Source organism: Danio aesculapii, chromosome 6 (assembly GCF_903798145.1).
Source record: "Danio aesculapii chromosome 6, fDanAes4.1, whole genome shotgun sequence".
Lineage (NCBI taxonomy): Eukaryota > Metazoa > Chordata > Actinopteri > Cypriniformes > Danionidae > Danio > Danio aesculapii.
In genome coordinates, this window is record NC_079440.1 from 10,908,171 (window position 1) to 10,935,345 (window position 27,175).

The window sequence follows — 27,175 nt, forward strand, 5'->3', positions numbered from 1 at the left end:
AAGCAAGTTATTTTTCACAGTTTTCCCTAAAATATTTGTATTTTATTTTACTTATTTGTTTTGTTTCTAGATTTAAAAGCAGTTTATCATTTTTTTAAAAACCATTTTAAGGTCAAAATTATTTGCCTTTTAAGCAATTTTTTTTTCCGATTGTCTAAAGAACAAACCATCGTTAATACAATGATTTGCCTGCTTACACTAACTTGCCTAAGTAACCTAATTAATACTTGTATCTTGAAAATTATCTAGTACAATATTCTGTTCCGTCATCATGGCAAATATAAAAGAAATCAGTTATTAGAAATTAGTTATTAAAACTATTATGTTTGGAAATTTGTTGGAAAAAACATATTTCCGTTAAACATATATATATATTATTCCTGAGGGTAATAATTCTGACTTCAACTGTATATTCAACATTTTTATCCTTCTCATAAACCTATATACCAAAAGCGCAGTCTTGTTTCTGCAGCAATAGCATTGGGTCAATTACATTATGGCATCTGTATCCCAGATCAGAGTTCAGTTTTTACAGCTGACGCTTTCATTTTGGCTCTGGAACACATTTAAAAAGCTGAAGAACACAATTTTATTATTTTTACTGATTCAATATGTTGTCTACAAGCATTCAAATCTTTAAAACTGGAATATCCTATTATTACTGAAATTTGCATTAAAGTGAATGAACTACAGAGCAACCTTTGTAATATTTCTGATGTATTTCAGGACATGATAGCCTTCTGGGAAATGAACAAGCAGTCAAAGTTGCCAAAACGGTTATTATTAAGGAGTGCAAAATCCTACTTTCAGACTTTAGGGCCCAGTTTCACAAACTGGGGTTAGATTAAGGCAGGACTAGGCCTTAGTTAAATTAGGCTATTTAAGCCAAATTTATAAATATGGCCTTAGAAAAATATATTACTGGTGTGCACCTGGAGAAAGACATCTTACTGCAGGTTATTTTGAGTTGAGAGAGCTCAAACATACAATTTAATCTTGACTAACCTTATTTGTGAAACCGGGGGAAGGCGTATTATAAAAACATATCAAGCAGAATGGGATCAGTGCTCACAAAAATTAACTTTTCGAAATCCAGCCCATAGTAGGAAGAATATCAAATGAGTCTTTTAATTTTATCGATGAGTTTATTTATACACGATAGCTTATTGGAAATATTACACTTACTCATGGGCATATACTTAAAGAAGAACTTGCTCCAAAATGTCAATATTGTTAATATAATCTGAATCTGAATCCTTTGAAAATGGTAGCATTTTTTTTAATCAAAAGTAACTCTCAAAATACTTTTTAAAAAAATCTTATTTTATGTATTACTTATTGTATGTTGCTGTCTTTTTATTGTTAAAATTCTATTTATTGTTATTCATAAAATATTTGTACATTTTATCTTAATTCTTAAAAAATAAATTATTTAAAAATGTGAATCCTTCGAAAATATTTTTTATTTATTTTTATCTTATTTTTATGTATTATTTGTTGTTGTTGATGTCTTTTTTATTGTTATAATCATGTTTATTAAACAGTTATTTATTAAATATTTGTACATTTAATCTCTATTTTTTTGCTATGAAGTATCCAAGGAAACTGTTATGGCACAAAACTCTCTCTCTCTGATATATTCATATTTTTTTCTGCATTAAATTGATACAAAAAAATTACGTTAAACATTCAATTTAACTTTATATTTAGTTCAATTCAAGTTTATTTGTATAGCACTTTTCAAAATAATTATTGTTCCAAAGCAGCTTTTTTGAAAGGTCTTCATTATTGCATTACAGTCATATATGGAAAATTTAGGGTTTTTAGTTTAACTTTTAGTTAATAATAACTTTAACTAATAGCTTTTAACAGGTAAAATTATTATATATAAACATAGTTAACCTGCAGTTATATAGTATATAGGTTATGTCTAGGTGTACATGTTCACTAAAGTGTATCTGTCAGGAATACTTGCATCTTTGATAAGCTCTCTAGCTAAAAATTGATCTGATCATCCCCAAACTTTTGAGATGTTGTGTTTGTCTCTTTCTAATACGCATCCCACTGTGTTTGTTTTTTCAGGAGGACTTTCTGGACCTGACAGTGTCAGTAAGTGGTGTAAGTGGGCTTGAGGAGGCGCTGTGGAACATGTTTGTGGAAGAGGAGATGTTTGAGGGTAATAACCTCTACCGCTGCAGTGGTTGTGGTCAGCTGGTTCGAGCTGCAAAGGTCAGTTGCCTCTCAAAAGTCCAACTCTTTTCATCTCTGGGCTTGTTTGTTCTGTTTTCTAAGGCCTTATACAATGAGCAATTGTCCAACCCCCCTCCCCCCTTCCCAATCAGCAGTTAGAGGTTATCTGCTATTCAGAGACTTAAAGGGATAGGTCACCCAATAATTAATATTTACTCTCTTTATTTACTCTCCCTAATATGGCTTTAAACCTTTATGTGTTTCTTTCTTGTGTTGAACACAAAATAATTATGAAGAAGGCTGAAAACCTGTAACCATTGGCTTCCATAGTAGGAAAAAAAGTACTATGCAAGTCAATGGTTACCGGCTTTTCGCTTTCTTCAAAATGAATTATTTTGGATTCAACAGAAGAAAGAAACATTGACTAACCGTAGTAGGGAAAAAAAGGTAACTATTGACTTCCATTGTAGGAAAAAAATACTGTGGAAGTCAATGGTTACCGGTTTTTAGCTTTCTTCATAATTGATTATTTTGCATTCAACAGAATAATGAAATGTTGACTAACCATAGTAGAAAAAAAATGGTAAACATTGATTTTCCATAGTAGGGAAAAATACTATGAAAGTCAATGGTTACCGGTTTACAACATTTTTCAAATTATCTGTTGTGTTCAACAGAAGACACTCAAATGGACCGTTTCCACTGAGTGGTACGGTACGGTTCGGTTTGGTTTGGTACGCTTTTATAGCCGTTTCCACTGTCAAAAAGCGTACCGAACCGAACCGTACCGTACCACTTTTTTGGCACCCTTTCGAAAGGGTACCAGAGACGAGAAAGGGTACCAAAAGGCGGAGCTAGACGCGCAGCTGAACGCTATTGGTTTACAGAGATACGTCATTCGCTTACGCAACAAGCCAGAATGAAAACAAAAAACCCGCCATGTTTGAAATACACAGCCGACGAGCCGAGACATTACAGCGGAATGATTTATACATATAATATCGAGCCATGGTCGACCTTGGCTCAAACAAACCTTGTCGTCGTCTTGATAAACAGCCACAAAGCCAAGAAGAAGAGCAGATTTACCCTGTGCCCCGTAGTTTTTTACGAGCCAGTCTGAGGCGCGACCGGTTTCGCTTTCTTGCTAGCGCTCGCGCGCATCTCTAACATTATATCTGAAATAACAAACTTCTTGAGCTGATGATAATAACCTGCGCTTGATTATTGATGTGCTTTTGAAACCCGATCCTGTCAGACACTGACAAATGCGAGAGTGAAGCGTGAAGAAACAAAGGAGAAGCCGGAATAAAGGAGCACATTATTATTCAGCAAACATGAACAAAATTCCATGTATAACTAACTTATTATCTTCACATTTTGGACTATTATGAACTCAGATTGACGGAATTACTGTCTAACAGAGGCTACATGTGCTGCGGAAGATTACAGACACAGATGAGAGGTTTTCACTGACTACGCTATAATTTGTATTGTTTTGAACCGAAATACGGGCGAAATGTCTGCTGTGTGTATTTCTTCTGTAGTTGGTAACATATCGGAGACTGTAAGGGGCTGTATGCATCTATATATGTTCATTTATTTAGTTATTTAATATAATTACAGGCGTTACAGTAGGCTGTTTCGCACTGTCATTGATCTGCAGTTATAATCAACTCATGTTCATTGAAAAGTTAGTAATAAACATTTCTACACAAGTATTTGTGTATGAAGCATCTGTGTTGTGAGAAGTGCTTCTTATATGATATGTAAGTGACCTGTACAGCTTTATTGTAGACATTTCCTCGAGCGAGAATGACGTCGACTGAAACTGTCTGTCATACACCACGCCCACCAAAAGGGTACCCTTGTTAGTGGAAACGCAAGCCTCATAAAGGTGACCCGTACCAAACCGAACCAAACCGTACCGTACCGGTCAGTGGAAACGAGCCAAAATAGGTTTTGTACAAGTGAAAAATGAGTAAATTATAACAGAATTTAAATTTTTCCGTGTATATCCCATTTAAAAATAAATTTGAAGAAACCTGAAAACCTGTAACCACTGGCTTCCATAGTAGGAAAAATACTATGTAAGTCAATGGTTACCAGTTTTCAGCTTTCTTCAGAATCAATTATTTTGGGTTCAACAGAAAAAAGAAACATTGACTAACCATAGTTAGAAAAACAAATGGTAACCGCTGACTTCCATAGTAGGGAAAAAATACTTTGGAAGTCGATGGTTACTGGTTTCTAATATTTTTCAAAATATCTTTTGTGTTAAACAGAAGAAACTCAAATAGATTTGTACAAGTGAAGTATGAGTAAATGATGATTTTGTGTGTATGCATCTATCCCATTGTGTCTATCCCATTAAGCTCTGTAAGTCTTTTATGCTCACTAAGGCAATGTTATATTTATTTAAAAAACAATACATCGACTATAGTTTATTCCTGTGATGTAACACTAAATATGTAGCAACGATTAAACATTTTATTTAGTACAATTGAAGTTGTGCTGTTTTGTATTGCCAAGATACGACTAAGGCATAATAGATAGATACACATTCAGTCAAGTTTAATGTAGTAATTTTTTAATTTTTTCTTTTGTTGCAGTCTGCTAAACTGAGAAAACTCCCCCCATTCCTGACGATTTCTCTGTTGAGATTCAACTTTGACTTCACCAAGTGTGAGCGCTTCAAAGAGACAGGGAGCTACGTTTTTCCTCTTACTTTCAACCTCAGACCGTTTTGTGAGCAGGTACCTCACACGCATATACATTTTTTAAAATCTCCCGCTTATAGACATACAGTGTACCTTTAGATTGTTAATCAAGATAAGGAGTGAGTGGTTTTATTTAAAAAAGGTCTTGTTAAAAATCCAGTTAATGATTCTTTGTCGTTGTTCCATTTTTAACTTGCAAAGTATCTGCTTGTGCAGAAATAACTTTACTGAAAAATCGAGACCTGCCTAAAACACATAGATGCACATCAATCCAGTCTACATATTATGGAGCCAGATCAGTTTCAATAATAATACATTTGCATTCATAATATTCATAAATGTACAACATACTGTAATTTGTAAATTCAAAACACAATTCATCATTTAAAAGTAAAAAGCAAAAACATTTCCCAAATGCTCACATATATGCACCTTTCATAAATCCATTTAAAATGTTTGCACAATTATTAATGAAGTTTTTTCATTATTTTCCTCATGCATTTATGAATTATGTTGTGTGTTTATGAACCACTGAATGTGCTCACACGAGCATGGAGTCCTTTAAATTTGTGTGCAGTGTTTTTGAGACCTTCCTGGCAGGGCATGATTCGTGCACATCTTATTTTGGATTTATTATTCTGTTTAGCCAATCACGGTGAGCTTTTAATCCACCAATCAAAACACTCCTTACTGAACAAACTCAAGAAGCTGCACCATGTAATTATTATTATTTTATATAAAATAAAATAAATTGTTTTAGCAGTATTAATAGACATTAGTCAAAAATTAAATAAGATGAATAACGTTATATATCAGTAATATTGAGTACAATGATCTTTACGTCATTCACAAGCAGCTGGATTCAATGCATTCAGTAGCAAACCTTACTGAACGAATCATTGATTCAAATGAATTGGTTAAATAAACAACTTGTTTAGTAATACAATCATTTGCTGCCACCTGCTGGCATATTCAAAATATCATTTTGTAGATCACCTCTGTGATCAGAATGTTATGTTTAAATTGAATCTCTTTAAATTTTGCCGCTTTAATTATGTAAATGCACTTACTATTTAATTCACTTTTAGATGCAGATACTTTACCACTTATGCAGCACAATAATGCTATAGAAGTCACTTATTAAATTATCAGCCTAAATTATTTTGATTAAATTGCTAAATCTAGCTTTTAAGACATTCTCTTTAAAGTCAAGGCAAAAATCTAAACTCTTCTAAAGCTAAATTTAGCAATTTAATCAGTAAAAATATAGGCTAATTGAGACTGATCTGGCTCCATAACATATTACTTTGGCAAATATCAATGTTACAGTTTGATGTATTAGCATAATGCAAAGAAAGAAGGCCAGGCCACAGTAAATGGGCAATATGCAAGACAAGTGTTTTTCAGCCACCGATAAACTTTGATAAAAAGTTGAAGTGACTATTTTCAATTTCTTGAGGTTCCTTTTACAGAATTGATAATGCAATTTAAGTGTATAAAAGCAATAAAAGGCTGTTTTGATCCAAGTGCCATCAGGAGCAGCAGCCGAGCAATGAAACTTCATTGAAAATACTACATTTCCATATTATAATTATTTAATTTAGTTTAATGCAGTGCTTGTTGTCTGATGTGAGACCCACTTTACATTGTATCTTAATCAGTCAGTGAAGATCATTGATTTTAAACATTATCGAGTTTATAATGACATGACAGTTCACCCTAACCTGAGTGGGCTTATTCAAAATTAAAATCCCCTGTGCATAGAGCCCATTGTAGTGTTGTCATTTGTCTGCCAGAGAGCCTGAGACAGGCTGCAAACACTGTATTTCCACTGAATTGGCTGTATCACTGTCTCTCCACTCCACCTATAGCTGGTGTTTAGTGAGTGCACTTGCGCCGTTGTCCTGTGGCTGCCGTCGCATCATCCAAATGGATGCTGCACACTGGTGGTGGTGTGGAGAGACCCCACTCTCATGATTGTGAAGCGCTTTGAGTGTATGGCCATACACAATAAATGTGCTATAAATCCACATTACTTACTAACTGTTTGGATAATCTTTGTGCAGTGATGATGTTTATATTTATAAAAGGTCAGTCAAGCTAGCGTTAATTTGCATGAATTTAATGTTTTAATATTTTATATGGTCATGCTGTAATAAAATAAACATGATATGAAAATTAAATGATTGTATAGGTATATCATTTCAAGCTTGCATAAAAAGATATTAAATATAACATTCTCTTCTAGTTAAGCACAATAATAGTATAATCTGACGTTGGTTTTTAATAAGACTGAAAACAATGTCCATTTTTGCCGGTGAACTGAAGTTATGCGCCCTGTACGGAACACAATTTTAATTGTGTACAGAACACCGTTAATACCTATCATATTCCGTACACATGCATAGGCAGTACTTTTCCCATTTTTTCTCAAAAGCTACTTGTTCAAAAGACATCAATCAAAATTTGCATTATGCAATAGGTATTCCCCCAGAGAATGATCACACAAACATGCTTATCTGGCTTTCAATAACAGAGGAGTGGTCGTTTGACTGGGCTTAATAGCGAAAAGTGTACAAAATATGGTTAGTCTATGTTAGATGAAGAGCTTTAACATTTACATATTGTCATTTAGCAGACGCTTTTGTCCAAAGCGAATTAAAATTGAGGAGGCGTTCAGCGATTGAAGAAGCAATACACAACAAGAAGTGCTAACAAAGGAACTGTTTGTGCTCAGACAATTAAGTGCTAGAGTTTGAAGGGTGGAGTGTTGTTGTTTTTTTAGAGCGAGAGAAGAGTGTTGCTACAGGTGGTTTGTCAAGCGCACTCACCTGTGTGAAGCACACTTCATAAATGCACAATGTTTTTCTTTTGTTAAGATATAGAGTGATTGTAAGAAAGTTTCTGGTGCAAAACTGGTGCAAGTGTCGGTTAAAGTGTAAGGGAGATGAAAGAGTGTGTTTTCTACAGGTGGTTTGTCAAACCCACTCACCGGTGTGAGGCACACTCAGATTTTATAATGTTTTTAGGGTTGTCGTGTGGTGAGGTGGGGGATTTAATGAACTTCGCTTTAGAGATAAACTGTGCTTTGTTTCTAACAGAGCAACTGGCCAGACTCTGAATATTCCTACGAGCTCTTCTCGGTCATCATACATAAAGGAGGCTGTTATGGTGGTCATTATCATGTTTACATTAAAGACATCGATCAGCTTGGCCACTGGGAGGCACCGGTCAGTCTTTTGTTTTTTTTATTTTTATTTTTTATTACTGTTGCACTGTGTGTTTGGTTTAATATAACTCAGTCTAGTTAAAAGACAAGAAATTTGTTGATTTTTACTTAGGAGGAAGAGAAGAACGTGAAGATGAAACTAAAGACTCAAAAGCAAGAGAACAAAACTGAGGAAAGAAAGACTGAGAGTGAGAATTCTCTAGAATCCGAGGATCCACTTTCTGTTATTACTGGCATTCTGGCTCAGGTATGTTGTTACACGATACAGTAAGTCTGTTTGAAATACTATTAAAAATGAACATTTGCTACACTCAAGTGGTTCCAAGACCTTTCTGAGTTTCTTCTATTAAGCACAAAAGAAGACGTTTTGAGGAATGTTGGTAGAATTTGAGAGACAGTAGGAAAAAAACACTTTGAAAGTCAATTGCTGCTTGTTTTCAACAATCCAGATAGCAGAATTATGCATGCATTTGATTTTAAAAGCAGGATAACTTGCGATCAATATTTGTCAAGCGTACTGATTGTTTGTTGCTTTTTTTTTTTCTTAGGAGGAGTCCAAATGTGTGCTTGTAGACCAGCTGGGCCAAAAACTGATGAATAAAATTGGCACGCCATGGAGCAAAAAATATAAAAAGCAGTATGGCTCCATCAGCAAGGTTGGGTTTCTGAACTCATGTTTTTTATACTGTACTTACAGATACCAATACACACTAATAAACATTCAAAGGTTAGGGGTTGGTAAGATTCTCTTTCATTCATTAATTTTCTTTTCGGCCCTTTAATAATCTGGGGATACAACAGCGGAATGAACCGCCAACTTATCAAGCACTGGAAAACATCCATACACACTCTTTCACACACATACACTACGGAATTTAGCTTACCCAATTCACCTACACCACATGTCTTTGGACTTGTGGGGGGCACCCAAAGGAAATCCGCGTGAACATGGGGAGAATGTGCAAACTCCACACAGAAATGCCAACTGACCCAGCCAAGGCTCAAACCAGCGACCTTCTTGATGTGGGGCGATTGTGCTACCCACTGCGCCACTATGACGCTAAGATTCTTTTTATTGATATTAAATTCAATTGATTAAAAGTGACTGTAATATTACAAAACATTTAGATTTCAAATAAATACTGTTGAACTTTTTTTCCTCAAAGCAGAACAGCTGTTTTCTGCTTTCATAAAAATAACAAATATGAGCATAATTACGAAAGACCATATAGCTTAAGTAATTGCTATTATTTATTAAGCTGTAAATAACCTTAGCTATTAATTTATATAAAAAAAACAGCTTTGCCAACTTCTTTAACCTTAAAACTATTTATTTCCTGTTTACTAATTCTGTATTTGGGGTCTAGATGACCCCAACAACTTAAAGAGTTATCATAAAACATATATACACTTTATCAGTGGTGGAAAGAGTACTGAAAAATCATACTTGAGTAAAAGTATCATTACTTGCCTAAAAGTTTATGCCTACGTAGTCCAATTAGAGTAAAATTATGTTGTAAATATAACTCAAAGTATGTGTAAAAAGTAGCTCTTTTAAAAGAACTTAAGAGCATTGAGTATTATGCTGTGAAAAGCTGATGCATTTACATGTAATTCATCTGTGGATTACATGTAAACGTAACATTCTGTAGTGTGTTTAGTTATTGCCCAGCAGGCACACAACGTCATAAGATGTTAGATTTAGGTTGTAATATAAGGTGACCAAAATTCTATGTATAGCCAGTGTCTAAGGACAACGTTATTTTGATCACCAATAACAACGTCAAATGACGTTGATGTTTGGTTGATTTTTAGGTTGTGTTGTAAAGCAACCAAAATTCAATGTTGCGCCAACATCTTAAACCAACGCCATATTGATGTCAAATACTGACATTTATTCGTCAGCTATGGCAACCAAAATCCAACATCTGATAGACTTCATAGTGGTAACGTCCACACAACATCAAGCTGTAACATCATTAGACGTTGATATTTGGTTGATTTTTAGGTTGCACATTGCCGTCGGCATGGTTTAGTTCAGATGTCTATCCGATTTTCATTTCCAAACAAAATGCAACGTCCCCACAACGTTGGGGTACAATGTTAATCTGACGTCATGTTGACGTCTTGTGCCTGCTGGGTGTTTAAGGCCATTTCGGTCATCATACAGTAAATATCCGTCATCTTTTCATCAGTTACATGCATCTATACAGTCTCTGGGATTTTTGGACATCTGCGTGGACACTTTTAATGCTTCCAAAGAGTTTCATTATGATGTGATTTATCTTCTATGTGTGATTTGACTGGACAGGAATCACGGGACTGATTTTCCTAATCCCCATAGACAAGAAAAAAATTTAATTAGTGACTGCAGGTTGAAGGAAAGTATTGTAGTTAAAGTACACCTTTTAAAAACTACTTAGTAAATTACAATTCCTGAGAAAAACTACTCAATTACAGTAATGTGAGTATTTGTAATTTGTTACTTTACACCACAGCATTTTATCCATACAAATTATATATCTTTTTTATTTACCTCTCAGCTTTACGCAAATGGTGTGATTTGGGAGATATGAAATAGTGTTGTACCTACTTTACCACAAATATCCTCAACTACACTTTTCCCCTGTATGTGAAATATATATATATTTAAAAAGTCACTTCAAAAAGTTTCTGAATTTAATTTAATCTATCTTAGTCTAGGTGTTCGTGTGTAGAATTCTGCCATCTGTTGGTTAGCGATGAACCTAAAAAAATGCTTTTTTTTAATGTGGAAATACCAGAAAAGTAAAGTAAACACCTTTTTACATACCTTCAGAACAACTGAATCAAGTACAGATTTTGATGAAAAGTCATCATCATAACGATTAAGGGAGTCACAAGTTGATTGGGGTTTTATATACCCCAAGATCAAATTTAGGCTTAAATATAATTTTTATTTGTTGCAAATTTAAATTATTAATCAAATAAAATGCTGAGTTAATTTGACTTTTAGCTTATTTTTTTGTTTTAATGTGTGCAAATCACACATTTAAATAAGTTGGAAATATAATCAATGTATCATACATGATAAATCATCCATAATTTCATTTGTTTAGCTATACAATAACTGCATAAGGGTAGAATGTAATGGTAAAATACACTGTCCTTGCTCTTTTTTCACGTTCATGGTACAGGTGTACCTTTGGTCTATTGTTAAATATTACTAAATAAAAAAAGTAATTTGACCATTTTGTCATTTTCCAGTTTCTCCAGAGCCACCCTGAAGTGTTTATGCTGATCTCCAATGGAACCCGTGTAGCCCTGAAAGCTGGCGTACCAACAGAAACCAGTCCTCCAGAACAAGTCAATTCCACACCAGCCGACAGCTGCCCAGAGAACACAGAGCCGGAAACAGCAGGAGAAAATGAAGATCCTGATCAATGTCACTGGTTTGACCTGAATGACTCCACTGTGACAGCCATTACAGTGAAGGACATCGAGAAGCAGTTTCAGGGGAAAGAGAGCGCCTACATGCTCTTCTACAGGAAGACAACTCTGAAAAGACCTCCAGAGGGTATGTTGTGCCAGCGTTTAAAAAAAATAAAATAAATAAAAGTTGCCAGCCACCGCCAGCAGTTTTAATGATTTTCTCCAAAATTTGATGACCCACAGAATAATTTCTGTGAGGAATATATGAGCATATTATATATCAAAATAAAGAACCAAGCCTTTGCTTTTTTTATCCCCCCTTGAATGCAGATAGGTTTCATCAAAATGCTTTATTTTTCACAAAAAATTTATAAATATAATAATAATAATAATAATAATAATATTAATAATAATAATAATAAATGTTATTTGTATAGCACTTTTCCTACATGCCTGCAACTCAAAGTGCTTCACAAACAACAAACAAGCATTAAAATAAACCACGTAAAAATGTATAGACAAATAACGCATAATAAACAACAAATATATACTCAGATATATGTACATGCATATATCCACACAATAACACACACAATAGTCCTCACATATGCATCCACACACACACCATACATGCATACATACATACAACTACACAATATACATAAAATGCATGCGCTTCTCAAATTATTGTATTCATATGGAATTTTAAAAAGATGCGTCTTGACACGCTTTTTAAAAACATGAATGCTGGGGGATTCTTTCACTTCATTTGGGAGACAATTCCAAATTTTTGGAGCATAGTGACTAAAAGAATTATATAGTATATAATACACGTGTATGTGCATGTATGCATACCCTCCCAGGAAACACAGAAGTCCTGTAACTGATTCAGGAACTGCATTAGAGCTTTTCTTTTCGAAATATACCTAAAACAGTAAAAACCGTAACCATTGCCATAGAAACTTGTTAATGGCGAGAGGGTTTTTCCTTATTGACAAGTTATCTTGTCAATGGTGGGGATTTTTGTATTTTTATTTCAGTATGGTGGAGTATTTCCAATTTAAGCGAAATATTGAGTAGGAGGCGGGGTTTTATTTTTGCGCTCCGCTCTTCTTTCACTTGCAGCAAACTAACGGTTGGAGAGTTCGCCAAGCAAATTTCAACCGAGCTATCAAACTGACATCCCCAGTGAAGGACTGTCATTCCAGAGTTGAAGTAAATGGTCAGATTTGGATTTGAAGATTACCGAAACAATAATTTTTTTTAAGGGCATAAACCTGTAGGGATTGTTTGTTCACTTTAAGACTAGCAGTGTGCACTATCAAAATAAGTAATACATTTTGATTTTATGCAGACGTTAACATAAACTCTTTAGCCGAATTACCATCACAGTGTGAAGCAAATCTTTTTAAAGTTCGCAATAAAAGCAAACCACAAAAAATGTGAATTAGGTGCATTTTCATCAAGTTGTTTGAGTTGTTTGAATGTCTGTGGTTTTAACTGAAAAACTGCAATGACATCATTAGCGGAAACAGATGATTAGTCACTTTGGTTTAATATTTGCAACGTCAGAATTTATACAGCAAATTCCTTTCTGTATACCATTATTCTTATTAACTCTAGTGAGTGTAAATGTGATCTGCACAAACAGAAAGTGTTTTAGAGTTCTAGTCTATTATTGCAGGATGTCCACGGATCCTTAAAAAATCTTAAATTCCATACTAGTATAAATATAAGGTCTTAATTGGTCTTAATGCGTTTTATTATCTTTTGACATTATCATTATCTTTTGTTTCTTTATTTTTCACCCAGAACGAAATAGGAAGAACCCAATAAATAAATTCTCATGGGGATTTCGCAAGCAAATTTTGAGGGGATTTCACTCTGTAATAGCTTTTGACAGCTGCGTCAACCCGTAAATTAGCAAATAAAGAACTAGAGATGCATCGATCAACATACCAGGGACTGGAATTGGACGATTTTTCGCATGACCACCTGATTGGTGATTCTGCTGGATCCCGTTTTTTATTATTGGTTATTATTAGTCAACTCTTTTTTTTACTTTATGAATGATAAAGAGTGTTAAGGATGGTAATTACTTTACTTGTAATTACTTATTTAATTCTGTGTGATATTAAAAAGGTCTTAAAAAGACTCTTAAAAACCTGCAGATATCCTGTTATAAGAGTCAATTAACTCTAACGATCAGCTCATGAAAGCAAACAAATATCCCTGTATGGATTTTGTAAATATTGCAAATTAACACAAATGTAATTATCACACATATGGACATACTGTATGAGCTTAAATATTCATTTTAGACACAGTGTTTTTCGTGGGTTTTTTCCCTAACAAATTTGTCTTAGAGGAACACTGTGGTGTTTTTGTTTCTAAATGAATCACATGACTTCAAAACGTGCATTAAAACAGCCTAATGAAACTACTCGTTGCTTTTTTTCTTTATTATTATTATTATTATTATTATTTTTATTTTTTTTAAGATGCAAAACCCAATTTAACTTGCATTTAGAGCTTGGGAAAATTCAAATTTAATCCCTGTCTGTTTATGTGTTATGTATGTGTTGTGCAAAAGCATTTTGTTTTACTTGCGAATCCTTAAAGGGGGTTATTCAAAATACCTTTTTTGTTTGTTTGTTCATCAGCTATTGGAAACCCTGCATACAAAGTGCCACCTCACCTTTTGGAGATGGTGCAAGAGGAGAACGCAGAGCTTCAGCACAAAAGGTGGCTTCATGTACACTTGCATACAGTCACATTATTATCATTTTGGGTGTTTTAATAAATGTCATAATCATCTTTCTTTTTTAGGGCTGAGTTTGATGCCAGCAGCAACAGCATTGAAGTGCGGCTGCATTTGGCGCCTCATTACCTATGGCAAAACGGTGCCCTGCATCCTTCAGCCCCGGGTGAAGACTCTATCATCACAGTCACCTTTGACCGCAGAAAGAGCGTGGGAGACTTGCGACTGGCTATCTATCAGGTGACATCGCTGATCGGTTTTAGTTCTCAGCTGCATTCACAAGTTGGTCATTTGTTATGGTAGCTGATTATACAGTTGAAGTCAAAATGATTCGCCCTTCTGTGATTTATTTATATTTTTATTTATTTTTTTCTCTCTTATTCAAATATTTCCCAAATGATGTTTAACAGAGGAAGGAATTTTTCACAGCAGTTGCTATAATATTTTTTCTTCTGCAGAAAATCTTATTCGTTTTATTTCAACTAGAATTTTTTGTTTTTTATTTTTATTTTTTCTTATTTTTTTTCTATACTTGTCTTTTCTATTCTTGTTTATGTAAAGCACTTTGAATTGCCACTGTGTATGAAATGTGCTATATAAATAATCTTGCCTTGCCTAGCCTAGAATAAAAGCCGTTTTTATTTCTTTAAAACCTTTGTAAGGTCAATATTATTGGCCCCCTAAAGCATTTTTTTTGATTGTCTACAGAACAAACCACCATTATACAAAGAAATCAGTTATTAGAAATGAGTTATTAAAACTATTAGGTTCAGAAATGTGTTGAAAAAAAAAAATCTTCCTGTTAAAAATAAACTGGGGGGAAAAAAATTACAGAGGGGAGACTAATAATTCAGCAGGCTAATAATTCTGACTTCAGCTGTGTTTGACTGCATGAGCCAAAGCTTGAATGCAAATGAATTCATCATTTAAATAAGATCCCACTGAATATGGTGATATTTCCCTGACTTCTCACTTTGATTTGTAGATGCAGGATCTTTGGGAAGGAGACATGGCGTTGACATTGGCTAAGAATGTGCCAGCTGGGTTACATTTGTATGATACACTGACAGGTGAACACACATCACCTATGCTTAAATTTGCAGTAACATATTTTGTAAAGCACACTGTAATGTTTCAAGAGTTCTGTATTTGTAAGCAGGAGAGAATGTACGGCATTATCTCAATGACAAAATCTCGTGCCGATTTTCTGTTTGTGCACAAAACTGCTCGCGAGCTCTCAAATATACAGTATGCTGATCGTGTGAAAACGTCTCGCGCACGCTTTAAAGTTTGCGCTGCTCACACGCAAAACTTCTTCAGTGCTCTCGAATAAATGCTGCTCAAGTGCAAAAATCACAATTTGTACCTTATGTTCCCTCTTCCTTTTGTGCTTTTGCTCTCCAGAGATCCTACCATTAAATTACAGTAGTTATCACAAGAATGCTGATATGATTTATATATTGGTATTATGTTAGTAAATACATTAACTAATGAAACCTTATTGTAAAGTGTGACCAAAGAAATTTGTCAGAAATTAGAAAAGACATTTATAATGTTACACAAGTTTCAAATAAATTATTCTTTTCAACTTAGTTCTGTTTTTTTCTTACAGAAACATTAAGCTGCATAACTGTTTTCAACACTGATAATGTTAAGGGGTAGCATTGTAAACATTGCATTTTAAACATCAAACCTGTATATTAGAATCATTTCTGAAGAATCACGTGAACTTGATGGCTGCTGAAATGTCAATTTCACTAACTCCGAAACAAATAAATGACATTTTTTGAATGGAAAACACAAAAGTAATAGTTTACTGAATCTTTGCTTTCTAGTTAACTGTAAACAGTAGTTTACTTGATTAGAGATTCCAGATTATAATTGATGTATTTTGTATTGTTTCAGATGACCAGATGTCTCTGTACAGTGCAGGAGTGCGTAACGGTTCTGATCTGTTTGTATGGAATGGAAGAGAGGTGGGTCATATGCATTTTTTTATATCATATTTTTAAAGAAATATTGTCATAATATTTTGTCTTCTAGAAAATTAGCAATGCTTCTGCTGCTTTGCTTGTACATGCTGACATTCCTGACACTGATTCTACATGACTTGGCTTTAGTCTTGCATACAGAACTGCAGAGTATTGTAATTTAAATCTTCATTTACGTCTTTTTGACTAGGGACTTAATGTAGAGTGCTTTTTTTACAGTCTAGTATCACTATATCTTCTATATAAAGGGTTCAAACGGGTCATGGAATTTCTGGAAATCATTTTAAAATATCTATTCCACACCTTGAAAGTTTGGGAATTAATTATTTATGTTTGTCCAAGTGATGGAATGTCAGGGATTTCCTGTTGTTTTTAAATTGTATTTTACTTTCATAAAAATGTACATTTTCTGTTACATGTTTGTTTTCATTGTGTTGTTATAATAAATTTTCTTTAAAAGCGTAACCTTAATTAGTTGGCACAAGCAGTTGCTGACAGAATTTTAAAAATAGCCCGCAAGGTCCTTACTGTTATGATTGAACTTATTTTTTGCCTCTGCAACATGTATTTAGTCACCTATATAAAATCTAAAGCTATGGTCACACTGCACTTTTCACCCCATAGACATCCATTCATACGCATGTTAATGCAACAAATTGGAAACACAAGTTTGTGCGACAAATTTTCCATGTTGCTGCTTTCCAAAGTTTATACTTGGTGAACTGTGACCTGCAAAATCGCATGACATGCCTGAACCCAATAAAAGATCAAAATGTGACCTCTCTTAGATGTAACCCTGTCAGTGTGTGTTACAAGATTAAACAAAGAATTATTTTTTTGCGTCATCTTAGATATTTTGGAACATCAAAAAAGATTCTTGAACATTTTTTTTTTCGATCTATACTTGTGAGTGTCCTACGGTATTGCAATTCTCTATGGTATACGAGTTTGTCTGTTAGATTAAAAGAACCAGATTAAAATCTGCTCAAAGATTGTAGGAAAGCCTCTTGAAAAATGACATGACCTTACGTATTACAAGAACCTCACATCATTTCGAACCCTAGTCATGTGTTGATTCATGATTTTACACCATTAACATCTAACCGGTGATTTTGAAGTCCCAAGTTTTAATAAAGTGAAATTAAAACATTCATTTGTACATCAGGCTGTCTCAGATCTGAATAAGGTCAGTGTAAAAGGATTTTTTTTATGTACGTAGATTTAGTTTTTGTAACTTTGGTTTCAATATTTTTAGTATTAGAAATTTTCGCAAACATTCACTTGAAAATACACTTTTTAAAAAAAAAAAAGATAAACATAAAACTTGTATTCTAACAATTAGACATTTGAAAATAAAATAAAAAAACAACAACAACAAACAACAGTCATAAAAATAATAATTAAACCAAAAAAATAAATAAATAAACATGCATTCCCCAACCAACCACCCACGAGTGCTATCCAACAATGGACGTAGGTACTAAAGGCATAGTAAACATATATATTACAAGTTTGTAAAAAGGAAATAAAAGGGGACCAAATTTTCAAAATAATAACAAAACCTTCTGTGGTAGGCTATATCTGATTTTTTCTTCCAGATGTAATGTATCCGTTAACTCGGTCAGCCATAATTTAAGAGTTGGAATGTCTTTTTTTCTTCCTAGTTTTTGTAACTTTGTAAGGAGTATTTAACATGAAAAAAAATCAGATGTAAGTCTTACAATTATTGTATTTGTATTTCATGTGCTGAACCAGGATAAGCACCAGCTCTGAAATTGGCACTCCATTGTTGAAAAAAGTGCCATGATGACTCTCTCACTTTTTCTTTCTTTCAGGTCAGTGGTGTGGTGGTACAAACCGGTGTGGAGTGGGAGCCTGTTTTGCTGACTGTGCTTCGGCCGTCTGTAGAGGAGCTGGTCTGTAGTGACTCTGGGGCTTCAGACACTGATGGATCTGGACTGGTGCGTTTCATGAAGGGTTTTGCTGGTGGAGCTACTTTAAGCACAGTGCTCGAGGCGTTAGGGCCCCAGGATGCCCTTCTGTGTCAGGAGCAGAGCCGTCCAGGGGCCAGTGGAGGCGGAGCGAGCGGATGGAGGGTTTTTCCACCTCAGGACATGCAGAGGACGCTTAGAGAGCTCTTTCTGAAGGATGGAGACGCTCTGCTGCTGTTACAGCCAGAGGAGCTGGACAGCAGGTGGGAGAATATTTGATAACCACACCAAAACAAAACATTAATTGCTTTACTTTTAGCTATTTAATTAATGCTTGGCGGCGCAGTGGGTAGCACTCTCGCTTCACAGCAAGAAGGTCACTGATTCGAGCTGTGGCTAGGTCAGTTGGCTTTTCTGTGTGGAGTTTGCATGTTCTCCCTGCGTTTGCGTGGGTTTCCTCAGGGTGCTCCGGTTTCCCCCACAAGTCCAAAGACATGCGCTATAGGTGAATTGGGTAAGCTAAAATTGTCCGTAGTGTATGTATATCCTTGTTCTCCAGGTTGGGGGTTGAGCGTTGAGAGTCAACCCACCTCATAATAATTAGATGTTAAGAAACACCAACATGGTGCGGCTAAATATCAACTTCGATACAAGCGGCCAAGGGAGTAAGTAAGTAATGTCTGATTCATCAAAAATTCTGTCATCAGTTACTCACTCTGTTATACTAAACTAAGGAATTTACACATGCCCAATGAACATGAATGATTGTATCATGCTTTTTAGGCTGTATAGGGTGGACGGAGAGATCTCAAATACAATTAAAACACTAGTCTGGACAAAGGAGTGCTTTTATTTTAATATGCCATTTTAAAACCAAAACACTCTAGTGTAAATGCCACCTTAGTTCACTGTGAGTAAGAAATGAGGAGGAGCAGCACTAAAACAAACTTCTGCCCTTTATTCTGTTTTCTATTTGAGTAGAAAATACGACACAACACTGAAGAAAAAAAGGCAGAAGTAAAAATAAAAATGCATAGGTGAATGTAGAAGTGGTCATGTTTTTTTTTTTCACACAGTATCTTCAGCCTCAGTGGAGATGTAGTTACAGTGACAACGCCTTCAGACTGCCGCTGGCTGCAGGTGGAGTTTTGCCCACAGAGTGGATTGAAGGAGGAAGAGGAGGAGAAGGAGGAAGAGGAACAGGGGAAGAAGAGGAGTAAAGTCTCCGCTTCAGGGAACATGGTGGGATTGAAAACATGCATGTACACATAGAGTATAGTAGTATCACTGAAGTACTAATTTAGTATTTCAAAATATATATTTTTTATATTTATTATTTTTAGTTAAAATTTTAATTTTAATAATCTTGTTTTATTTTGGTTATTATTTTGCTTTTGTTTTATTGTCATTTTAGTACACGAGTTTTCTTAAGTTTATTATCTATATTTATATTTCATCTTTCTTTTAATTTTAAATATCTCAATCAGTCTGTGTTGTATACAGATGTTGTACATTTGCACTGATTTTGCTGTGTGTGTGTGTGTGTGTGTCTTTTTTTTTTTTTTTTAAGCTGCTGGCGGTGGTAAAGCAAAAAGCTCTTGAGGAACTTTGCCTTCAGGATGAACTCAGTGGTAATTAAACTTAATAATTTTTCCCAACAATATCTATTCATATCCAATAATGCCTATAGTGGAATTACCAACCTACGTCACACATGACGTCACACGGGTCCCCGGTTGCAAAAAGAGACTGGTTGCAATAGCAAACATGTGGTGTTGTGAAGTAGGATGACAAATTCGAGTCCAAAAATAGAAAACTTAACTTTTACCGTACACCACACTGCTTTTAATGCCAACTGCAGACGTCTTTGGCTAAAAGGAAGCTGAATGGAGTGACAGCCTAATTAAAAATGCTCGACTCTGCAGTTCTCATTTCATATCAAGTTCACGCTATGCTGAATCGTACACATAATTTTTGATTGCAGCAATGATTTCAGCAAAAACAGTTACATATGGTGAATTAAACTGCAGACGCTGAATGCTAAGAATAAAACGTAAAAATGTAAGTTTACATACCCTGCTGTAAAGGTGCATTTCGCTGTCAGAATGCAGTAGTTTTGCTTGTTGATGATTACCCAGGCCTTTTATAGCTCCATCTTCTTTGCTTGTCTTTGGCTAATGTTAGGCAGTACCTCGGTTTTTAGCACTACAAAGTTTTGAGTCTGGTAATCATGGAGCATTATTTCTTGCACACTACCACACAGAACAACATTGTTGGCATCCAAAAACTTGTAGGTCTTTAACTTCTCTAATGTAAAATCACTTAGAGTTTCAATGAGATAGTTGTATATTTCGGGCTGGATGTTCGGCCATTTCATCTTATCCAATATCCATTGGGAGGGTGCTATCGCAAATGGTCCTGTCAGATGAACGCCGCTCACTTTAACGTTAATTTTGCCGAATAACTATGCTTATTACTGGGTGACAAGCTGTTATAATACGCTGAAAGCATTATGTAAATAATATATATATAATATGTAATCAATATAACTTATTTCTAAGACAACAACAAATTCTGTACCGCATCAAATGTCATTCCCTCGCTGTAAATGCTAGCACTCCCGATTTTTTTCTGCAACTTCGCTGCGCGCATCCTTAATGTTTACAAACATGGTAATTCGTCCATTAACGAGGAAGATACTCTAGTATCAATGATATATATTATTAGTATTTTTCTAATTCCAGCATATCCTGAAGAGCACTGTGGCCAATGGCTAATATTAAGCTGATACAGATATGTTGTGGTGTTTAATTTATAGAAGGAAAATAACAAATAAATAAAAAGTCAATCTAAAATAAAAATAAACAATATAAATGCATTTTTTAAATATTTGAAAAAAAAACAGCATTTGCCATTGTTAGCAATAGTATAAAGGTAAATTATATCATATTTTCATGCGCCGTTGTGCGAATTTGTCTTAAATTTGAAGTGTGTGCAAATTAAGGCTTCTAGCATTAATATGCCAAAGAGAAAAAACTAAAATTAAAACGGACTCACCATTTAATTACTATAAATTGGATCCAAACCTTTATTAGTTTATCTTTTTAGTTGTTGACCTCAGAAGATATTTTGTATAATGTTGGAAGCAGATAACAATTGACATCCATAGGAAAAAAAAATTCCATGGAATTCAATGGCTACCAGTTTTCTACATTCCTCAGATTATCTTTTATGTTCTACAGGAAAAAAAATGCCAACAGGTTTGTAACAAGTGGAGGGAGAGGAAAGGATGATAGAATTTTTGTTTTATGTAAAAAAAATAATAATTAAAAGAATATATCAGCTGATTGCTTATCCTGTTTTTAATGGTCTTGTTAGGGGTCGAGTGCTGTCTGAGGCAAATGGATCGAACTGGAAAACTTTTACCTCCAGGTACTTTTGAAGAACCATTAATCATCAGCATCACTGCTAATGTGGAAGTTGTATGTGGTCAACTAGTTTTTGTGTGTTTTAGTGCATGAGCATCTGAGTGTTCGGGATGCTGGGATCAGGTTGATGACCTCACTCTACCTGTGCCCTGGACCAGTGCCAACAGCAACACAGGTGTGGACATGCATTCATAAGTTGGACACTCAAATTTATCTGCTGCTAAAATGAAGACCCCACTCAGTGTTTGTTCTGCACAATACCTCTAAATAACATTCTACTGGACTGTCCTGCTTATAATGACCACAGAAGGCTTTTTTTTAATTAAATTAACTCTTTAATTTTATGAAATTAAGCCTGCTTGTTTTAAATTTTCCGGATTTTAATGAGATTAAATAATTGGATTGGTCTATTAATAATTAATAAATAACTGTGTTTGGTCCAGGATTGTACACCTCTAGTAAATCTTGGTACATTAACCTCTTCTGTAAAGCCTTGGGTGAAAAATCACCTTTGACAGTCTGATATTTGATCAAAAGATAAATATAGTGGTCAAATCCTGCTTTTTTTCAGATTTGACTTTTAGCGAAAGGAAAACCTATTTTCAGAGTTCCCACGCTTTCACGAACAGCAGATTCAAGAACTTTCAAGGACTTATTAAAGCACCATTCTTTTTAAGTCATGTAATTTATACCTCAGCTTATATCTTTCATGTAGCGCCATGAAAGTCCTAACAAAACATTTCACTTACACTTAATTTACATTAAACATTTTTATGTTTTATGTCAAGTTCAAATTCACATTTAAGTCATGTTCAAAGAATTCAATTGGTTGAATTCAATACTGGTGATATTCGAATGCGCTTTCTGAAATATAGATAAAATGTGCATTATTTGTCAGTGTTATTGTATAAGATTAAAATGTAAAATTTTTAACTTAAGAATTTCTCAGATTTTTCATTCTGTTTTTGACAACTGATTTCAACTGTTGAAATAAAACCACAAACTAATTTAATTAAAAATTTAAATTAAGGATGTGTTTATTTTTAAGTGCTTTCCAGGTCTTGAATCCATTTGTCTGAAATTTCGAAGTACTTTCAAGAAATGTGGGAACTCTGTATTTTGTCTACTTATTAACTAATTTATTTTTAAAATCAGGTAAGCAAACTTGTCACCTTTTGGAGAAATTTGCCGTTTCCACCTTGAAATAGGTCATTCATATGAATTGTGCAGATCTGTAATAAAAAAATTTGTAAGTATAATTGTAAAGACGCATTTTGTATTGTCTTATTTGTGATTTGTTTTTTATTATTCTGCACATTGGTCAATTCTTAGGTGTTTAATAGTGCTATTTTAATAAAACGGATATCTCTTTGCGGCTTACTTAGTCACTTAAAGGGATAGTTCACGCAAAATGAACATTACACGCAAATGGTTCTAAACTTGTATGACTTTCTTTCTTGTATTGAACACAAAACAACATATTCTTAAAAAACAGCCATAGTAGGAATAAAAAAAGTGTGTGTGTGTGTGTATATGTATATATATATATATATATATATATATATATATATATATATATGCAGTTGAAGTAAGAATTATTAGCCCCCCTGTTTAATTTTTTCCCCAATTTCTGTTTTACAGAGAGAAGATTTTTTTTAACACATTTCTAAACATAATAGTTTTAATAACTCATTTCTAATCACTGATTTATTTTATCTTTGCCATGATGACAGTAAATAATATTTTACTAGATATTTTTAAGACACTTCTACACAGCTTAAAGTGACATTTAAAGGCTTAACTAGGTTAATTAGGTTAACTAGGCAGGTTAGGGTAATTAGGCACGTTATTGTATAACGATGGTTTGTTCTGTAGTCTATCGAAGCAAATATAGCTTAAAGGGGCTAATAATTTTGACCTTAAAATGGTGATTAAAAATGTAAAAACTGCTTTTATTCTAGCCGAAAAAATATTATCAGACATACTGTGAAAATTTCCTTGCTCTGTTAAACATCATTTGGGAAATATTTTAAAAAAGAAAGAAAAACTCAAAGGGGGGTTAATAACTCTGACTTCAATTACATATACATATAATGTAATGTATATTTTTCTTTTGTGTTCAACATTTGTGTTCAGATTTAGCACAAGTGGAGGTAAATGGAGTAAATAAACCCTTTAATGTTCATTCCATCTTTTCTCCATGCAGTTGTTCTTGTACTTCAGTGTTGGTCTAGCGCCGTCTGTAGGCCAAGAGCTGGAGATCATTGTAGAGGAGTCTCTAACTGTCAAAGAGGTGAGCTCTTCGGTCTTTTATGAAGAGAAATTATACTGCTAATATTAAAGTAATGATGTTATAAGCTGTGAATTCATTTATTGCAGTGCCTTAAGGAGATGTTGCAGATGACGAGACTGGAAGGTAATATTATTAAATGCTTGGTATATTTAACTTGGCTGTCTCAGATTTATTCATAAAATGTGTTTCTTTCTAAAGGTGAATCGTGGCATTTGAGGAGAGTGGACTGGTGTGAGGAGATTGGAGAACCACTTATGGATGAGGTGGGAGATTGTAATAGAATAGAATAGTAAATAATATGCAATATTAATTTACTGTTATACACTGGACATCTGTAATTTGTAACCAAGTCAAAGTGAAGTATTAGGAAATAGGGCTTCATGATATTGGAAAAAAATTAGGTTGTGATATTTCGTTTGTCTGCAATTACATATTGTAATATGTATACAATTTCAGAAGATGACTTATAACTCCTATTTGGTCATGATTTTAGGATTATTTTGTGATATCTAGTAAACCAATTACAAGGACAGATAAAAGCAATTGAGTTAAGATATAAATAAAATGCGTAAAATAGCACTGTAAAATCTTCTTTGTTTTAATAGTTAAATACAATGAGTCTTTGTTTAAGCTTTATAACTTCTTGGTTTAAATTTGCATGAAACCTTGCACAGTATTTATAAAACATCCAAATGAAAGACTTTCACTCTATTAGGGTTGAACTTTGTGATAACTCAACAATCGCATGTTCTGAGCTGTGGTGGAGGGTTATTATAAACCCAACTTGACATTGCAGTTGCTGCGATTTGATTTTTGTGGATGTACACGTTGCGATATCGATGCTGAAATTAATTATTGTGCAGCCCTAGTGTGAAATATTATTACAAATAATACTCTGTGTTTCTATGTATATATCTGTATATTAAATTGTAAGTGTTATTTATAATAGTCATGGCAGAATTTTCAGCAGCCATTAGTTAAGTCCTCAGTGTCACATGATCCTTCAGAAATGATCTTCTAGTATCAATTACACTATAATTTGTGCTGTATTATTAATAGTTTTTAGGATCCTCAATGTTGGAAGTAGTTTTTATATCTTAAAATCTTTGTGGATTTTATTTATTTATTTTTGGATGGATAGAAATTTCAAAGTAATACTTTTTTGAAATGGCAATCCTTTGCAACATTATAAATCTCACTATACTGTCACTTCAATTTAATGTATCATTCTTTATTAGTGTGTTTGTGTGTGAGTTTTAATAAAGATCCTATTTACCCTAATTATTTTCAACATTTATAATAATAAAAATCTTGTTTGAGCACCAAATCAGCTTAAAACAATGTCTGAAAGATCATGTGATGCTGAAAAATCACAGGAATAATTTGCAGTGTATAAATATGTTCAAATAAATAACAATCATTTTAAATAGCAGTATTATTTAACAAAATGCACATTATGCACAATACAATCACAAAAAAATTCTCAATACTTATCTCCTAGCTTTCATTATTTTCTGAAATATTAACAAAAATGACTCTTGTTGACTTATTTTCCCCCAGAATGCATCTCTAAAGGAGGCAAAAGTCATTCATGGGGACACACTGGTGCTGATTGAGGGCCGTCTGCCTCCAAAGGTGCATTTCCAGTTCAGAAAGTTTCCATTTAAGGTAAAGAAGCTTTTCATACCTCTTTCTCTATTATCTCAACTTCAGGGTTTCCTCAAGCTGTCTGTGAGGATGTACATGGACATGATCGACAGCAGACCAGAGCTGAACCACTCTGAGCCTCAAAACGCTGAGGGACTCGCCACAGGTTTGACTTTTTGCTGATTTTATTGTTGTTTCTGTCAGTGGGCTGAAAGATTTTGGGGCATTTTAGAGAGTTTGTGTTTTTGATGTTTGTGTTCTGCGCTTTCAGAGTGCTCAGAGATGAGATTCATGGGTTATGTGGAGATATCAGAGGAGGCTTCACTTGACGACTTCAAGACTCAGGTTGGCATTGATAATCACAGCATTATTGATAGGGTCTTGTAGACCAGTCACAATAATCAATATATCAACTTATCGCACAACAAATGGACATAACCTCAATCATTTTTGGTGATACAATATATACCAAAATATTTGATATGATATATGATTGCTGAAGTATTATGTGACCACAAGGACTATAGGAATTTTTCTGTTTCACTGTGCGTGCGTGTGTGTGTGTGGTTTTAAATAATAAATATATATATATTTTTTTTTTGTGACATTTTTGACAGCAGTTTGAGACTTTCAATAACAGAAGACAAATGATCTGTAATGAAATATAAACACTGCAATTAAAATGCAGCATATCAAATCAGCATAGCATAATATATGATGTAACAATTTAAACACAGCAAATCCTAAGAGAACATGGATGTGTTTCTGGTAGGTGATGACTCTGCCGGCTCTTCAGGATGTGTGTGTGCCCAGTCCCGCGTTTATGCGTGTGTGGCTACTGGAGGGCAAGAAACTGGCCAGGATACTCAGAGGAAACCAGATGACGCTCAGGTTTATAGCTTTACATTTTCTACAAGCTCTTCTTCTTTGCATGAATTCTTCTTACCCATGTTTCATATAACGGTACAATTTCTACCTTTACCCTTTAATTTAACCTTAAGTGACTGCAAACATAGGATACATTTATCATTGGTAAAAACATATAAATATACATACATACATATATATATATATATATATATATATATATATATATACATATATATATATATATATATATATATATATATATATATATATATATATATATATATATATATATATATATATATATATATATATATATATATATACATAATATATATATATATACATAATATATATTATGTATATATATATATATATATATATATATATATATATATATATATATATATATACATAATATATATATATATATACATAATATATATTATGTTCCAGCCTTATTCCAAAATGGATTCAATTATATATATATATATATATATATATATATATATATATATATATATATATATATATATATATATAAAATCCATTTTGGAATAAGGCTGGAACAGAAAAAAATTCGGAAAAAGTGAAGCGCTATGAATACTTTCCGGATGCACTGTACATGTGTAATAGCAATAAAGTTAAATCTAATCTAAAAAAAATCTCAGTTTGCCTCCAAGCAAAAGAGAATTGGGACACCCTTACTT

At 33.8% G+C, this 27,175-nt stretch overlaps 1 protein-coding gene across 1 annotated transcript in view; it reads left to right on the forward strand.

Moving 5' to 3' along the window:
* usp40 (ubiquitin specific peptidase 40) overlaps positions 1-27,175 on the forward strand; it is a 39,799-nt gene that overhangs the window by 6,563 nt on the left and 6,061 nt on the right. The window contains exons 5-26 of the mRNA XM_056459508.1: positions 2,083-2,229; positions 4,800-4,943; positions 8,009-8,137; positions 8,249-8,383; positions 8,685-8,792; positions 11,383-11,692; positions 14,211-14,292; positions 14,377-14,548; positions 15,294-15,378; positions 16,214-16,284; positions 18,135-18,493; positions 19,307-19,472; positions 19,801-19,861; positions 21,609-21,662; positions 21,745-21,833; positions 23,865-23,951; positions 24,038-24,074; positions 24,150-24,214; positions 25,512-25,586; positions 25,665-25,764; positions 25,870-25,943; positions 26,371-26,489. Coding sequence (XP_056315483.1) covers positions 2,083-2,229; positions 4,800-4,943; positions 8,009-8,137; positions 8,249-8,383; positions 8,685-8,792; positions 11,383-11,692; positions 14,211-14,292; positions 14,377-14,548; positions 15,294-15,378; positions 16,214-16,284; positions 18,135-18,493; positions 19,307-19,472; positions 19,801-19,861; positions 21,609-21,662; positions 21,745-21,833; positions 23,865-23,951; positions 24,038-24,074; positions 24,150-24,214; positions 25,512-25,586; positions 25,665-25,764; positions 25,870-25,943; positions 26,371-26,489 — 2,669 coding nt within the window. The remainder of the gene's footprint in view (positions 1-2,082; positions 2,230-4,799; positions 4,944-8,008; positions 8,138-8,248; positions 8,384-8,684; positions 8,793-11,382; positions 11,693-14,210; positions 14,293-14,376; positions 14,549-15,293; positions 15,379-16,213; positions 16,285-18,134; positions 18,494-19,306; positions 19,473-19,800; positions 19,862-21,608; positions 21,663-21,744; positions 21,834-23,864; positions 23,952-24,037; positions 24,075-24,149; positions 24,215-25,511; positions 25,587-25,664; positions 25,765-25,869; positions 25,944-26,370; positions 26,490-27,175) is intronic.